Below are 18799 nucleotides of genomic sequence, written 5' to 3'. Positions count from 1 at the left end.
ATCATTATGACCTAGCCGTAAAAATACACTAGGTTATTTGTGTGAATGTTGAATTTACTACGTAAAGAAGTCTAAGAAGTCAATATTTGAAACGAAAAATAGCGTCATTTATGACTATCTCTCTCTTTCTTCCACAAAATGCATTTTCATGATTATAATCGAAAAACTCGGATTTCTACCTAGCGGTAACATTACTTGAACGGAGAATATTGTTGACTACCGTTTCATAAAAAAAATTGGCACTTTTGACTGACACATCAAATGATCATCTTCACCTCAATGATCATCTTCCCCCCAGTTGACGGTACCAGACACTATTGCATCATGTTCAAATATGACCAAGTTACTGTGACATGAGTAGAGACATAGTTTAGAATAGTAATATTGTTCATTTCACGTAAGTTGTAGAAATAATAAAAAAGGAGGAAAAATTAAATTTCTATTACATTTCTACATCCTTCTACATAATTCCCAGAGTGAAGAACTTAAAATTTAAAAATTCACATAAATAAAGGAAGAGAAAAAAATCTAAATTACTATCTTTTTCAATGACATCTCCAATTTTTGTTTCTGTTTATTTCTGTGGATTTCATTTCTGATAACTCAGCAAGAAGAAACAATTGAATTGAAGAAAGTTTAACTACACAAGTGTAAAGACTGGCTATTTGATCGCATAAAAAAATCACTGTCCGGAACCGGGGGACAGCTACCGGATACAGAAATTGATTTTGCACCACAGATTTATTATGTAGGATAACGGTACCAATAGTGGAGGTATTAGTAGATCCTCAAGAGAATTTTTTTTTAAATTGATAATTATGGGAAACTTTCAACTTTAATATCTAATTCAATAAATAAACTAATAATTTTGCTAACAAAAATGAGATAGATGTCATTTAACATCAACAATTACCAAATATTGCTTGCACCACTATGGGTACACTGTTCCACAATGGTGGTAAAAATTAATTTTGATTCCCATAGTGGTGCTATGTGTGGTTTCTTATGAGACTCGCCACTATTGGTACAGTTGCACCACTATAGGTGCGAGGGAGTCAATTTTGTTAAGGAAAATCATTGTTTTCAATAGTTTTTCAAGCGAAATCTTAAGATAAGTTGCATTTAACAGGATATTCAAAGATCGACGCATCAAATGAAACCATCGTTAAGTGTATAAATATGATAAATCTCATAAAAAGCCCACTATTGGTACTACCTACACTAAAGGTACGGTTACCCTATCTAATAAATCATGATCGTTATTTAAAATTTGGCTAATATTGACGATCACCATGCGTTCGATTGATTTTAATATTGTTGATTTAATCTTTTGAAATAATGCGAAACAAGACAATTTTTTCTTTTGAATTTAAAATTTTGAACAAAATTCACAACATGAAAATCTGATATTCCATGCAGAAAATGACTTTTCAATAGCTTTTCTTTTGTAGGTACAATGGTGGAGAGGCCTCTGCAAGTATCGTAGAAGAGAAGTGTCCGGTATTGGAAGGTGTCCAGCGCAGGGGAATCTCCCTCTACATAAAAGTTATCTATATTCAGCCTGACTACTATCACCACTTCAATGAGATATTAATATTAAGTGGGAAAATCGTGTAAAATACGAAGACTCAAGGAATTCTCCTGGCCAAAAAATCCAGCCGCCCTAAGATATTTGTTCCTTTATTTTAAATATTAAAATAACATGCTCCAAAATAATTATATTTGAACAAGGAAATATTCCGACTTAATCTGCAGCACGCACTACTGATAACGTCACAATAATGAAAAAAAACCCAGATTAATCCACCTAGCGTTGGTGGTGCCTTTCTCGCATTTAGTTAAGACACCAACCTTATATGGGGTTTAAATGGTCCGATGTACCATTTTCTTCATAACTTTTAAACGCAATGACCGATCGTTATAAAATTCAATAGTGATCAACAAGGCTTTGTCCCCTGTCGAATGAAACTTGTTACGAGAAAATTGGTTAAGGATTACTATACGAAAAGTTGTCTTATGTTTTTATAGTCTTTGTTACACACTTACACACACACATACACACGTGGGGCAGCAGGGACTTTGTCCAAGGGCTTGACGACCCTCCCCATGGTCACTGCGAGTTAGACCGGGACCATCGTCCGTAACACCTAGTCCCAAGGCGTCAAGCTGACCCGTGCCGAGGGATGCATGGCCAGGGGTGAAATAATAAGCCAGGCCTTTAACAGAGCCTGTGGGGGTACCTGGGCACCCTCCACAGTAATTGTCCCTTACCGCGTCATGCTGGGCTCTGGCGTGGTGAACCTCTTTCCCGAGCAACCTGTGGGACCAAAATGGAAAACCAAGTCAATTCTTCAATTAGTGGTAGTAGTGTAGGCGACAACCCCTTCGCAAGAGGTGGGTTGTTCAGGTCTCCGCCTAGGAGGCCAGAGGCAATAGTCGGCAGCTCAGTGCGCAGCGCCAGCGTGGGTCACTCAACCTTCCTCTCGGCTAGGGGTTATTGACGGTCCATGGCTTGTGGAGGCGATGAACCGCAAACGCGATGGGCTTTCGGCCTTCGAGGTGGCGACGGAACAGCTGGACGCCATCATCGACTTTGCGTCATCGAAGCATAATATCAGCAAGGACCTCAAGAGGAGCTTGCAGAACCTTCGAAAGTCGATGCTGGACGCCAAGCTGGAGAGGGCGGTCGGGACGGCCAAGTGTAAACCCGTGAAATCGGTGGAGTCGAGGTCTACCCAGACTGAGGAGCGGACTCGGGCAAGGTCAAATCGACCGAAGGCGTGCCAGCGAAGACGGTGGTGCCAAAGTCTACCCAGACTGAGGCTCAAGTATTTGCGGGTACGTCGGGGGTGACTGCTCCAACGGAGCAGACACAAAAACGGGGGAGACAGTCTCCAGGGGATGAGCTCCCTGGGGGCCGCTCCAAAACGCGGAGGGTTACTACCCCGAACAAGGGTAGTGGGGCTGGGAAGCTGAACCCCGGTAAGGTACCTCCAAAACCGGGGGAGGAAGGACCTGGAAGTCGGTTTCATAGGTCATACCGGTGCCCTGTGGTCGAACTCGATCTTCCATTTGTACATGTTATTCACTCATACATAAATAATACTGTCAAAACTTGCATTTGACAAAACAAAAAATTCAGCTAAAAGCTCTATTTTTTGACATCGGTGCACTCACACAACCAATCGACATTAATTGTCAAAAATCAGGGTTACCAACTTGATAACTCTTCCCTTGTCGCCGAGTCTGGCGCTGAGTGCTCGGCGCGGAAACCCAAAGGTGGGAATAAAATTTTGGGATTAACCTATGCGCAATATATAAAAACACAATATGTGCGGTTTTTGACAATTTGTGTAATTGCACAATCAATTACACAAATTGTCAGAGAAAAACAATAAGGTAAAAATATCCCCGACTATATATTGTAACACAGTACAAATAAGAAATTGTTCAAGCGATACATTTATTTGTTTTTGGGCTGAAATGCAAATATACATGATTATGCTTTTCTGAAAAAAATATTGTTATCGCTATAATATCACTTCTTCAACATTCCCCACGTGTGGCGAACCCCCTGAGGTGCATCTCACCCGGATTTGACTTTTTTCAATGTAGGGGAACGGCTCGCCACTTCATCTCATAGCTCCTATTTCCATCCCATCAAAAACAAAGCAATGGAAAGGAATTTGGTGTGTTTATTATTTTTGTAATTTTTTTCAGCAGTGAGCACGCATGTTAACAAAAAGAAGCGACGAATTTGGTGCCGTATTTTTTTGTTTAGCGATGATATGGAGATCGGAACAGTTCCCCTAAATAGTACACTCCGATTTTATTTTGTTTTGCAAATGACTTCTACACTATGTAGAAGGATCTCTAAACTATTAAAAACAATAATAAGAGTTTTAATTTATTGATGATTGTTAACGACTGATTTGTAATTTGCTGGAAGGGTTTATTTTATTGCAGTTATTAAGATGAGCTAAATGATTATTCTTATTCTTCAAGGCTTGACTACAATCGTCGTTAAAGGAAATCGTCGATCTGACGGTAATTGTCGGTAAGTGGTATATCTTCTTCTTCTTCTTATTGGCATTACATCCCCACACTGGGACAGAGCCGCCTCGCAGCTTAGTGTTCATTAAGCACTTCCACAGTTATTAACTGCGAGGTTTCTAAGCCAGGTTACCATTTTTGCATTCGTATTATCATGAGGCAAGCACGATGATACTTTTATGCCCAGGGAAGTCGAAACAATTTCCAATCTGAAAATTGCCTAGACCGGCACCGGGAATCGAACCCAGCCACCCTCAGCATGGTCTTGCTTTGTAGCCGCGCGTCTTACCGCACGGCTAAGGAGGTAAGTGGTATATGCTCATCTTAAAGACTACAAGTCGAAATCACCTGGATTTACCCATACAGTTTTCAACCATTCTTCGTTTTTTGCAGAAGCCTTTTTGTTCGCTACTGTGTGAGAGTCTTATGCCGCACCAGACACACCACAGAATTGAATTTGATCATATGTGGCTCAAAACCTTGAAAGTGTGCTAGCTGCTGATTGTTACTCATTAGTCTTAATCTCTAAATTAGGCGAGAATGAATCAAATTAATATTTCCCGCCGAAAATTGGCCACACAATTATTACATAAAACATTTTTTGGGAGAAAAGAAAACTATCAAGAGTCTGACTATCGTTTAAGATGCTACGAGCTACGAGTGCTGCTGCAGGAGTTTTGTTTTTCTTTGACTGCTTCATGGAATGAATAACATAAGAAATGAATGGGCTCGTGCAGAGCATAGTCTGTGCTCCTGGGTTCAGCATTAGCATTGAGCAATTCGCACAAGTTCGTAACGTGGTACAAGCCTGGACAATCTGTATGTATCAAGATCATCTCTCTTAGATGGCAGCAATGCACTCTCCAATAGCCAAGATCTGTCCTGGCCACGCGTCCTTGCAAATGCTGAGGAAGGGAAGGATGGTTAGTTGGACACCTACTTAAGAAAGGTGCAGAGAACTCTACGAACTCTCATTGGTGCCACGGGAGGTTTTGGAATTGTTAGTGTGGAAGGTTATCGGTAGGAATCGGTTTTGGTAGAACGTGAAACACAGAAAGAACTAAGATAGCAATACAAAGTAAGAAAGGAACGAGCCTGGAATTGAACCCACGACCTCCTGCCTATAAGGCAGAAATGGTAGCCACTAAACAACCGTGCTCGTCTAGTATGTGCTTTGTCGGTTCAGGTACACAAAATTGCGTCGTCGTAGTGGTCTCTCAGGAACGTATGAATTGTGTCGAGCTAGCAGAGCAGGGCATATCTGCCGTAACTTCTCTGCAAAGCGGCCTGAGCAATCCAACATGCATGGAATGGGCTCCATATAACTGCATTCGACTCCAGAATTCATCGTACCATCATTGTAGTCAGTTAACACTCAGACGTCGGTACGATCACAAGTGTGCAAACTTTTTGTCGTGAGCGGCTATCCTTCTTTTGTATAGTACATATGATTTTCATCAAACGGATTCTACTGCCAAAGGCATCAATTGAAGCTACTATGAACAACGCAATGAAAATTGTTTTTAAAATCATCAGCACCACCACATGCTCCACAGCAGCTAGACACCTTACGGTTTATCGTATTCAAGTTGCGAACTCCACCAAAAAGTGTGCATTCAGCTTGAGCTTGAGCTTGATTGACTGCTCGTAGTTGCTACTCCATTATGACCAGATCAGCTGTTCTTTTGCACAGGGAACCAACAGATGGTTGCTTGGGACTAGCACACATCTTCAATGTACAAGTACTGGTGATCTCATTTGTTAGGTCATACTGGCGCCTGCCACGTCAGAATGCAAGTCAATGTAGGGAAGGGGGAGGAAATGATGATGCAATCACTCGCCCACTGCAAGCCGAATATACCTCTGCACTTGCCACGAGTTCATGCGGAATTTGTTGGAATTTCTAGGTTAGGTTGGAGAGGCAGAGGTCCGTCTTGGTTAACGAGCTGCCAATGTGATAGATAGAAGAAGGTAACTGATGGAATTTCTAATTGGATGTAGGAAACGAGCTCTATTAGTTCATTTCCAATTCTAGCAGATTACTGTTAGAATACTCAAGTTGAAGGTATAGGAATAGTAATGGAAACGGTATAGAAGTCCATTTCCAGTTCTAGCGATTGCTAGAACATGAGAAATGAAGCGAAAGATACAAAGTAGGAGAATGGAACGGACCTGGGATTGAACCCACGACCTCCTGCGTATGAGGCAGAAGCAGTCGCCATATGACTACCAAGCCTGCTTACCACCAAAAATGTGCATTCAATCTATAAAGACGAAAACGACCATGCGTTCTACATCAAGTTTCTGGACGAAAATGAATTCAACTGCTTCGGAATTGGTTTGGATGAACAATACATGTTTGACTATTAAGACGATACAAATATTCCAGTTCGAATAGGCATTGCTAGCAGGCTTTTCCGGTACGTAAGAATACATATTTAATCTGTCGCCCGAGATAGATGATAAAGATATTGCAACAGTTTTGAGTCGGTTCGGAAGCATCAAACAACATGTGCGAGAGTGGTGTCCAGCGGATTTGGCTTATAATGAAAACGTTAGTCAGACGATAGTGTAGTCAGAGGTGTACATATGGAGATCCCAGAAGAACTACCAGCAAACCTTTACATTGGTCATTTCAAGGTCGCATCTTTTACGATACTTGCATCTCTAGATTTAATAAATGTCAAACGCAAGTTGAAACAAAAAAACACCAATGTTATCTTCTTTCGCAATGGCTCTAAATTACGATTAGATATGATTTACTCATCCAGCTCTTTTTTACAATATGTATGTTTACAATGAATAGTAATAATGGCTGTCTATTAGTGAATAAGTGACCGGAAGATTTGTCCACAGAAGATGGTCGAAGGCCAGTGAATCGACCGAAACGTCCGGACAGTCTGGCAAATCAATGTGTTGTCTCTACTCGCCGAAAAATAATCGATGAAAATCCCATACAGAATCCTGTGTACATATACAACATCGATACAGTATTATTCACTATCTCCGATCATTATGGAGTGGATTTTACCAACCGAGTAGATGATCAACTCTTTTTAAACTTCCTTGGCCGCGGTTATTGGAAAGTTATTTTATTGCTTTTAAACGACGATCAAATAAACTGTAAACTTGTATCTTTATATATTAGTTTTGTATTATGCCCAGCTGACATGATAGATTAATTGGTCTGAACTCCAAATTTGTTTGGAGAACTTTGGACATGTCAATTTACGAGTCAAAAATTAAGTTCCATTATTTTGATTACATGCACTTGAGAAACACAGTCTAAAAACAGTCTAAAAACTTAATCAAAATTGGACTTCATAATGCGAGGAGTTTGGGAAGTAACATAGATAACTATCGTTCTTTCATAGAGAATTCTAAATTAGATGTTCTGTCTATTACTGAAACCTGGCTTAAATCATCAATTACTAATAAGTCTATTGAACTCGATGGATACAAAATCATCAGATCTGATCGTCAAAATAAAAATAAATCAAGAGGAGGAGGAGCGTTGCCTTCTACCTTAAGAAAAATGTTAAATGCACCGTTATCGCAAAACCTGAAACTGAAAGTGAAATTGATTATTTGTTTATTAAACTTAAGCATGCCAATTTAGTCTGCGGTGTCGTCTATAAACCCCGGACGTTAATGTTTCAAAACTAGACACAATTTTCAGTGTAGTTTCAGAAATTTCATCTTCAAATCCCAATGTTCTGTTGATGGGTGATTTCAACATTGATCTGATGAAACGCGATTCAAACAAAACCATGAAACTAATTGATTATCTGACATCACTGGATTTCAAACTCATCCAAGTTGTCATAGGCCTGGTTCTTCATCGATCATTGATCTGTTTACAGGTAATTGCACGGACATTTTGAGCAATGTGTACCAAGTGGGGGAATCAGTGATTACGATTTTATTTGTGTTTATTATAAGTATAGGCTCTCTGCAATTTCTACTTAGTCTTATTGGACTCGTGAATATCATAAAGTTGATAAAAACTCTTTTATTGCTGATCTTTGCTGTATCAATTTCGATAATGTCTACAACTATGTGGGTGTTTCGGTGTTTCAATGATGTACTCTTTGCCGTTCTAACATACATGCGCCATTCAAGAAAAAGACGACCAAAGATCCTAGAAATCCTTGGATTAACAAGTATGTTGATCGATTGATCAAAAATCGCTCCGAAGACTATGCGTGCTGGACGCGACAAAGGTAACCAGAATAAATGGAAAAAATTCACTTGGCTTCGTAACTTAACCAATCGCGAAATCAAACGCACAAAACGAGAATATTTAACTCGCAACTGAGTGCTGATCATCCTGCAAAGCAGTTGTGGAAAAACATTAAACGATTGGGCTTGAGACGAACGAACACTCATATAGGTGGAGGTGACGTAACTGCTGACTCCTGAATATGTTTTTGCAGCACACTTCCTGCCCTTAGTTTCAATCATAGTGAAGATGTTGAAACACAACCAATGTTTTCATTCAGATGTGTAACTAGTGATGAAGTTTTAGCTGAGTTCGCCACTGCCTCATGCGATGCTGTAGGGTACGACTTTATTCCATTGAATGTTTTAAAAATTTCTTTAGGTGTCACTCTTACGTACATTACTGATATTTTCAATTGCTGCATTACATCATCCGAATTTCCTGTCGATTGGAAAATTGCTAAAGTTATTCCAATTAGTAAGATTGATAATCCATGTATCGAAAAAGATTATCGTCCAATAAGCATCCTTTGCGCTCTTTCTAAAGTTTTTGAGTCAGTACTTTCTAAACAACTGAATGAATATTTAATCCGAAATAACCTGCTATGCGCTTTCCAATCGGGGTATCAGGCATGTAGTACAGTGACTGCACTGATTAATATTGAAAATGACATAAGGAAGCACTAGATAAAAAATGATCACTATCCTTACGCTCTTAGATTTTAGTAAGGCATTTGATTCTATTAACCACCGACGATTATGTGAAAAGTTGAAACACAATTTCCACTTAGACCATTTCTCCTCAAGTTTAATTCTATCCTATCTTTCCAATCGGTTGCAGTATGTCGACTACAATAATCATCAATCCGAAATTATTGCAGTCCAAACTGGGGTACCACAAGGCTCAATACTCGGTCCATTACTCTTCTCGGTGTTTATAAACGACTTACCATTGAGTTTATCTTTCTGTAAATTTCACCTATATGCGGATGATTGTCAGCTGTACATCTCCGGGAACCTAGCACCGCACCTGAAATCGTTTGTCGGATGAACTCAGATGTTCAAAATATTTTAGAGTGGTGTGAACAGAATGGACTGATTCTTAACGTGAAAAAAACACAGACTATAATTTTTCACACTAAACGTGCAACCTTACCTTTTGTTCCTCTAATTAAAGTTGGAAACGATTTCATCACGTATTCTAATGTGGTTAAAAATCTTGGCATTCTTATGGATTCAAATTTAAATTGGACAAACCAGACAAACGCTGTTTCCAGTGAAGTCTACAACGCCTTGCACTCCCTACTTTTGCTGCGGCATTGTACTCCTCAACACATCAGGATTCAACTTGCCAAGTCACTTTTAGTACCTCTATTCGATTATGGAGACATATTGTTTGGTCTTGTATCAAAGGCAAATCTCAAAAAACTAAACCAGGCTTTCAATACAGTTGTAAGATACGCATACAATCTAAAAAAATATGACCATATATCTGCCTATAAGAAGTCTGTACTTGGCTGTGATTTTGTGAATCATCTTAAGCTAAGAACATGCATCCAAACATATAAAATTATAAATGACCCCCCAATTTACCTCCGAAACTTCTTCAAGGTTGCCCGCTCTTCTCGAGCATTACTACTTATTGTTCCAAGAGCCCTTTCTAATAATTTGAGAGATTCTTTTCGTGGCCGTGCTGTCAAAATTTGGAACGAATTACCTCGTAATCATAGAAGCGAAACGACATTTGTCTCTTTCAAACGAAATATGAGCATTCACTTCAATAGTACTTTGGTATGAAATTACTTATTTTATTGTGTTAGAAAATAGTACATAGTTGCGTAAGCTTTGAAAACTGCTATGTGGTTATTTATGCGATTATAAAGATTATGTAGATAAATAAATAAATAAATAAAATAAATAAATAGTAACTTAGAATATCCGGTTTGAACATATCTAGATCGTAAATCATGCTGATGGCCTCTAAAAGGCCTATATGGGTTGCTATTGTCTTTGTATTAAGCCCAGTTGACTTGGTAGACCAATTGGTTCGAACTCCAGAACGTTTTGGAGAACATCTAGTGTAGAAATATCGTAAATCATGCACATGCCATTCAAGTTGGACATTGAACACCATGGGTTGTATTGGCTTGATATCAAGCCCAGTTTTCTTGGTAAACCAATTTGTCAGAAGTCCAGAATGATTTGGAGAACTTTTGAACATTATGTGTGGACATATCTAGATCGTAAATTATGCGCATGGTATCTAAGGGCCTGTATGGGTATCTTGGGATGCTATTGGTTTCGTACCAATCGTAATTGAATACCAAATTTTCAAAACGACTTATCTTCTTTTGTAAACAAAGATTCAAACGTCGATTTGACGATTCTCATAGCATTCCTACGCAAACCAACACAGCAGAAGCCTTCACCAACGTATTGACGGTATTGGTTTGCGTGGGAGTGCTATCAGATTCGTCAAATCGACGTTTTAACCTTTGTTTACAAAAGCAGATAAGTCGTTTTGAAAATTTGGTATGGAAATGATCTGGTAGACCAACACTCTCAAATCCAGAATGGTTTAGAGAACCTAGAACATCTGTAGAAATATTGTCTGCATTCATGATTCGTCATATCTGAAATAGTATTGGGTACATTTCTGAAAAAAGCACTATAATCATTCATGCGCGATATTCGTGTGCAATTTTCGTCCATATAAAAGTGGCCAACTGACGATTCTTTCTCCGACGATTACAGGATGTAGTTGTGGCCGATCAACAATCTGAGGTCAGTTTCGGAAAATTTATGAGCTGACGATTATTTGGGTGATTTTGGCTGAGATATTGCAAATCCGGGTCAATATGACTAGTTGATTCAAAAAAGATTATTTATGTCGTTTCTGTTCGCGTGACACCTAGGTTTGTCCTGGCCTGGCAGCCAAAGTACCGGCAATGAATCACCTGCTTTTAGCGTGCCTACAGCGGCACATTAGGAGTTAACTTTTGGAAATCAGTATGGCGAAAGGCATCTAATGTTTAATATCTTGAAAATAAGCACCTTCATCGAAAAAATATTTGATGGGCGTAATAGCGGACACCTTCCTACATAACTGGTACCGAATAGTTTTCCATGAAAAGTTCCTACTGTTGAGAAAACCCGCGTTAGATGTCTTTCGCCATACAAACTTCAGGTGGTTAACTCATGCAGGCTATTTTTACATATACGATAGCGCCTGGATACCGCAGCGGCGGGTAGGAAACCAACCACTGTATGTGATTCATTCAAGTGTCAAACTGATGTTGGTGATGAAATATGCACTACAACATGATGCATAAGTTATGGCCAATTGCAGCTTGTTAAAGCATAATTTGGCAAAATAATTTAAATAACTACAGCACTACTAGCGTTCTAGTATTTATGCTTCTACTATATGACCCGAACACCGTAAGTGTGAGTTGCTTTTTTGGGAGCCGTTCAGGAACGTCGTACAAACTAGGTCAACGTTCATAGCTTTCCACGAAATAGGAAAAGTCAATAAGCTTCAGACCTTCACATTATTGCGTTCAAAAGTTATTACAATTTGGAAGCGCGATTTGGGTCATATTGACCCGAACAAGTTAGGAAGGTTAAAACCAATCATCAATCAGACCATCCAGCTTGTTCTTTTCAAACAACACCTTTAACAATCTGGGGTGTCGACTTTTCCGAAAAAAGTATAACAATCTGCAATCCATCTGATTGGCGAACTAAAACAAAGTACGTCACTATTAAAAAGAAATTCAATGGGACTCCAGGGGCATCAGCTTCAACCAGTTCAACACAATTTAAGGTGATTATAGAATGAAGCCAGAAATCGGCCATTTTGTAAACCACGTGCTTTTCCAATATTTGTTTTCAAGAGCACGAGATGAAAGAACCATAACGCGTATGTGGCTGAAATAATGGTAGATCGTTTGCTTAGTTATGCTGAACAATCATGATTTGAGTTTCGGCACTGTACGAAAACTATTACGCCAGATTTGGGCTTTTGGAAATGTATGCAGATAAACGTGTGGTGAATTTGAAATTCACCACGCGCTTCATTCTATAATCACCTTAAGCTTGCGATACCCTTTGGAATACCTATCTCAGTCGAATCACCACTACTCACCAGGATATTTTAAATATGATCGCCAGAAATTTTTTAAAAACAATGTATCACCACTTGTTTGTCAGCATCGAAGTTCAGCTTCCCAATAGTTTATCATTATCAAAAATTATTATAACTGGCTGGATCTTAGAAAACCATTTAACACTGATTCTTCAATGACTGAAAACTGCAATCAGCTTAATACCACCAACGAGAAGAAAAATACTTCATTCTTATGGTCAAAATCAATGTCGCCCTTCTGAGTAAAAAGTCCAAAAAATTAAATTGGTAACTCGTAAACACATTGATATAGTCATTTGTGCGTCAAGTCAACCCCACGTTGGTTTCAAATAAATCCCAACTGGCATTTACATCCTTCATCGATCCGATTTTTCCATGCTCTTATCAGTTTCATCACTAACCATCGTCACCATTATCGCATTTCACTGGCAACCCTGAGTAATCGTATTAGTGGTTGATACACCGCATCGCATGGCAGCGTTAGTACATGGTCACCTAAAGATAGCGGCTCATCCATGTGTGTTGTGCGTCGCCGAAGAAGGCAGCAACAAACGTTTGACGCCGCCGTCGTCATCGTCGTCGCAGCCGTTGCTGTCGCGTCGCGGCGTTTCGCCGGGTGGCGGCACACTACAACCAACTAACCGACCAACAGACCAAACCTAATCTGCAAGTGTTCCGTTGAGCGGTGAGTCGGCGACTGTTGAGTCAATTCAATTCAGTTCTTGTCGACCAACGCGTGTGAACGGCAGCAAAGACGGCAGCTACTCGGATCGTCCCATAAAGGGTTCCCCTACAGAGTCCAGGAGGTTTACAGTTCGTGGATCGTAGCGAGCCATGCAAACTAGTTGACCTTCGTCGGGAGGCTGTAAAAGCAAAATAAACAAATCTGGGATCTTGCCTTTGCGATAAGGAATTTGAATCGTTCGATTCGATCGCTCGGTGGTTAGACACGGAACGCAGTGCATCTTTGTGTGTTCTCGGCAGTGAGTCCGCGCGAAATTACAACCTTGAATTAAGCATAGAGTGTGGTTCACCGTTAACGAAGTCATTAAAGTAAAACGTGTAGTACATAGTGTGTATGTGTATAGTATTTATCTAATTTAATTTAACCTCAAAGTGCAATTAGAAGAGTAAGTGACTTACTGCAGCTTCGCAGTTTTGTGGGTGACCCAGCGTAAGAAATAGTAGCAGTGCAAGATGCCGTTGAAGAAAGCGGGGCAGCCTCTCGTCGTCACGACGTACGAGTTTCCGGTGAAACCGGAAAAGACGACCGTCAAGCAATTCCTATACAACAAGAGTACCGGACAGATTCTAGGAAGAACCTCTAAAAATTGGGGTAAGTGCGAAATTAATGGTTAAGGATTTTGAGGGGGTGAGTGTTTCTCAGTCAACAGTTGTGTTTGTATTTTTGAATATTCATGCCTACACAATTCAATCGTGTTAATTACACACACGCAATTCAGTGACACATGCGATGGTATTATGAAATTTAATCATATTTAGAGAATCAGTCGTCTATTATCACGCTACGTCTATCATTATATTTTAAATTCTCACCAGAACTGATTCAAGATTTAAATATTGAATTAAAATATATCTCAATATGGACACACTGATATAACAAGAGACTCAACAAATTGGATGGAATATAATTTTTACTTTAGAGATTAGTGAGCTTGATCATGGACAGTACCTACCTAATAGTATTGAATAGGAAACCTAGCCAAGATGGAACAAATATGCGATTACAGGCAGATTAGCACTCGGTGAAAAGTGTGCTACTTCTGGAGGATCTCACATAGACATCTGCTTTGATGTTTTGATTTGAAATAATGCAGTATCAGCACAACACTATTCAGATTTCTACTGTCATGCCTAATATGTCTTTGATTGATCTGACATTATGTGTAATTTGAAGCCATAATAATTTGAACTATTCAAGTGAGATTGTAACAAAATTGCAGTGTATGCAATTTACTCGGAAAGGTCCCATTTTTCTGTTTGGCATCTCCCAGTGAAACAGTAATTCCACCGATAAGTATATTTCTTATACCAGCTGAAAGATTACATTGTTTGCCTCTCTTATACAGCAAGAGGTATAAAATAGCAGCAGAATCCGATTTTTTGATAGAAAATCAATTAACAAAAAATATGTTCAAGCGTTTTGATCAACATTTAGCCTTACCTTGAAATGTTGAAACAGTATTTCATTATATCTTCAAAACACAATGAACATTCGGGCAGAATTAATCAACTTGTTGCGAGCAAATTGATTAAAATCGTCTTTTCCTTCTTCTTTTTTTTTGTGGGATACATTCACAAAGGCAGACAAGCTCAAATCGTCGAACTTAATCGAATAATGTATACGACTAACGATACGTGATCTTAGTATGAGGAATGCAAAAAAGCATACATTGTTGGCTAAAAAGCCATAAAGGAAGATAACAAAGTTTCAATTTTCAATTCATTCTGAGAAAACCACTTCGAGAGTCCGTCGAATTTTGATTTCCTCCCTAGTGCAAACAATCGAATACGTAACGAAATATATGAACAGCTGGGAGCACATGCGTCACAAATTTGCGAAATTACGAGAACACATGCAGCTTATGAACGACTGAGATAGCAGCGCAATCAATATTTCCGTAGTAGGTAAAATTAGGGGCCCTCCTTAGGTAAAACGCGCGGCTACAAAGCAAGACCATGCTGAGGGTGGCTGGGTTCGATTTCCGGTGCCGGTCTAGGCAATTTTCGGATTGGAAATTGTCTCGATTTTCCATGGCATAAAAGTATCATCGTGTTAGCCTCATGATTAGGGTGGCTCAAATTAGTATGGGAAAAACTTTTTTCAATTTTTTTTATGGGCCGCCCTCTTCTTCGGTTCTATTTGATGCCCTGATGCTCTGGACAAAATTTCAGCCAAATCGGTCAACGTTTGGGCGGTGCTAAACTTGTTGAAAGTTTATATGCAAAAATGTATGCAGAAACATCCAAAAACAGTGAATTGCAGTTGGACGGCACAACTTACGATGAAGAACTATGATACTCGTTCAGATCTTGAAGAATGTAATACAGAATGTTATGCAGAAAACCGCGAGAAGATTAGAGTTTGCCCGGCTAAGTTATTAGCATTTCTCTGAAGTGGGTTTGAGCAAATTTCGTTTCTTTTACCTTTGAAAAGAAATAAATTCACCCCCACAACGCTCCAGTAAAATGCCAATATCTTTGCCTAATAAACTTCTCGCGGTTTTCAGCATAACATTCTGTATTTAATTCTACAAGAACTAAATGAGTTTCATGGTTCTTGAACGTAAATTGTGCCGTCCAACTGCAAATCACTGTTTTTGGATGTTTCTGCATACATTTTTGTATATAAACTTTCAACGAGTTTAGCACCGCCCAAACATTGACCGATTTGGCTGAAATTTTGTCCAGAGCATCAGGGCATCAAATAGAACCGAATAAGGGGGCGGCCCATCAAAAAATTTGAAAAAGTGTTTTTTGAGCCACCCTACTCATGATATACGAATGCAAAATGGTATCCTGGCTTAGAAACCTCGCAGTTAATAACTGTGGAAGTGCTTAATGAACACTAGGTTGCGAGGCGGCTCTGTCCCAGTGTGGGGATGTAATGCCAATAAGAAGAAGAAAAAGGTAAAATTATGGATACTTCAGAGTTTTGCAATCAGTAAATCTCAATTAAAATGAAGTTTGATACGTCAACTAATTTTCCAGTATGCTTTGAATATGAATTCCTATGATGCTGGGTAGGCAACTGTAAGTACGCGTAATATTTAAGAGTGATGGTCGGTGGAGTATGGAACGACTATAATTTCATTCAGATGACCTATATATTATTTACTGAGAAAGATAATGGCTGGTTTCAGAGTTGATGACTCGAATATCTAAGCTCCAAGTTACTCATTAATCAAGAATTTTTTGAATCCGTTGAACAGCTTGATTGATTTGAGCCCTGGGTACCAAACGCAATGGAATCAATTCTTTGAACCAAACCAATGAAATCAATTCTTTGAACATTTTTTGTGAATTTTGATATTTACAATGGATCAATCGCCGCGAAATTGCTGGTGGGGATTCTCATCGATTTGTTTTCGGCGAAAAATGACAAAACAAAACTTTGCCAGACTGTCCGGACGTTTCGGTCGATTTACTGGCCTTCGACCAGCTTCTGCGGACAAATCTTCCAGTCACTTATTTTCTAACAGACAGACAGTAGTAATGGCTGTCTGTTAGAAAATAAGTGACTGGAAGATTTGTCCGCAGAAGATGGTCGAAGGCCAGTAAATCGACCGAAACGTCCGGACAGTCTGGCAAAGTTTTGTTTTGTCATTTTTCGCCGAAAACAAATCGATGAGAATCCCCACCATGAATTTTGATATTTGGATGTGAATTTTGATATTTGGATCAGTTCTTCACTCGTCGATATACCAATGCCAGGGTACACTTAATAAAATGAGAGGGCTTAAAATAACCACCATTAGGTCCAATTTTAGGGCCTTCCACAGTCAAAATTGAATTAAAGAATAAATCTTAACACTAGCATTGATAAAACTCAGAAATAACACTTAAGAGTTTGAATAAAGTTTGGCTTGAAGTTAAAAACTAGTCGACGAAGGTAACATAGACGAAACATAGGCGAACGATTTTATTGTAAGTTGAGAATGAGCATGAGCATGATTGACCACCCACGGTTGCTACTCCGTTATTGCCAGGCCAGCTGTAATTACACAGAGAACCAAAAGATGAAGTTTGGGACTAACATCATCTTCAATGTGTAATAACTGGTGATCCAAAAGTTACACCCAACCGGCGGTTGTTAGATTTTCTAACAATTCTGTATAAGAATTAACCAAAACCTGTATAAGAACTGGACATTTGCGAAATTGCTAGATTCTTATACAAATATTGATTTTCTTACATTTTTTGTATAAGAATCTAACAATTTCGCATATGCCCAATTCTTATACAGGTGTTGGTAGATTCTTATACAGAATTTTTAGAAAATCTAACAACCGCCGGTTGGGTGTAGCAATACAAGCGCCGTTCGTGTCCGAATGCAGGTCAATTAAGGAATAGCTAGGAAATTGTTGACGTGATACTCGCTTTGATAGAAGCCGACGAGTCATCTGCACTTCCACGAGAAATCACTGAGATGTTGGATATATGGGGTAGGGAGTGTGTCAGGGTTCGTTTTGGTAAACGGTCTGCCGTGTATAGCGTGTAGTTTGATTTAAAACAAAAACAATCGAAAAACGCTAAATATTTTGATTATCGGATGCGAACCAAATTTTCACTATCTGATTAACTTACTCACCCGCACAAAACAGAACAAAATTTTGGCGACCGGCCAATCGTTTTGCTTTCCACAAAGCAAAACTAAATTTTGACAACTGGCCGATCGCTCTGCTTACTGAAGAATCTGAAACACGAGAAATCACGCACTGAACTGATTAACTTTATTACCGGCCGCGCAATGCAGAACAGAATATTTCGGCCGATCGCGCGATCGTTCTTCTGTCCGAAACAAGAGAAATCACGCACTGAACTCAATAACATAGACGAAACATAGGCGAACGATTTTATTGTAAGTTGATCCAGAAACCCGGAACTCCAATCTAACTCTTAGTTCCCTCTGGTCGGAAGAAAGCCTCAGTACGGAGACACTTCCGAAAGTGGTGCTACATTGACGAGTTGTACGAGAACCGCGTATGTCCGGTTCGGAGTCAAGAGACGATTTGCTGTTCCTTGCTACTCCCTTTGATTTTCCGCAGTTGTCCAGTAGTGGAAGCTTTCCAGGTCATTTCCCAGTTGTCTCGCACTGTCTTTCTAATCCAAGGTTTAACGTCCCCTACAGAGTTGGTTGACGCAAATCGCCGACCTTGATATCTGACTCTGGCAACGTAATTGGACTTAGTGTTGCCAGGCACTTTTCAAGGACCCGGGATCAAAACAAAGGTCGTATTCGGGAGTATGTTTGTTAGGATGCCTCGGATCAAGGGGAGTTTAGGCGTTCCGCTCTGAAGTACGGAGATAACACTAGCAGAATCGGATGGCACTAGGACGGGCTACATTTCCGTGTATGTGGGGGCGATGAAAGCCGCAGCTGCTTCGGCCGAGAAAATGTTTCAGATGTCCTCGAGACTATCCGAAATAGTCACGTTGATCCCGGTAACTCCGTTGTTGCCTACTCTACGGCCTGAAACGGACCCATCCGTAAACGTCTGTTCATGGTTATTAAATTCTCTGTTCAACTCTGAGCCACTGAATTGTCACCCTTTCGAAAAGTTTGTACTATGGAACTGTTGATGTTGTTTTTGAGGAGTTCCAGCTGCTCGTTCCATGCCAGTGGAGTTACGCCCC

The 18799-nt window shown here is 39.6% G+C and overlaps 1 protein-coding gene across 1 annotated transcript in view; it reads left to right on the top strand.

Annotated features, from left to right (window-relative positions):
* Positions 1-13135: 13135 nt before the first annotated feature.
* The window catches only part of LOC134212163 (sodium/potassium-transporting ATPase subunit beta-1-like), a 56760-nt gene continuing 51096 nt past the window's right edge, over positions 13136-18799 (top strand). The window contains exon 1 of the mRNA XM_062689777.1: positions 13136-13757. Coding sequence (XP_062545761.1) covers positions 13619-13757 — 139 coding nt within the window. The 5' untranslated portion in view covers positions 13136-13618. The remainder of the gene's footprint in view (positions 13758-18799) is intronic.

This window comes from Armigeres subalbatus, chromosome 2 (genome assembly GCF_024139115.2).
Source record: "Armigeres subalbatus isolate Guangzhou_Male chromosome 2, GZ_Asu_2, whole genome shotgun sequence".
In the NCBI taxonomy this organism is placed as follows: domain Eukaryota; kingdom Metazoa; phylum Arthropoda; class Insecta; order Diptera; family Culicidae; genus Armigeres; species Armigeres subalbatus.
The sequence above is the reverse complement of the archived record's forward strand: the minus strand, read 5'-3'. Positions and strand labels throughout refer to the sequence as shown.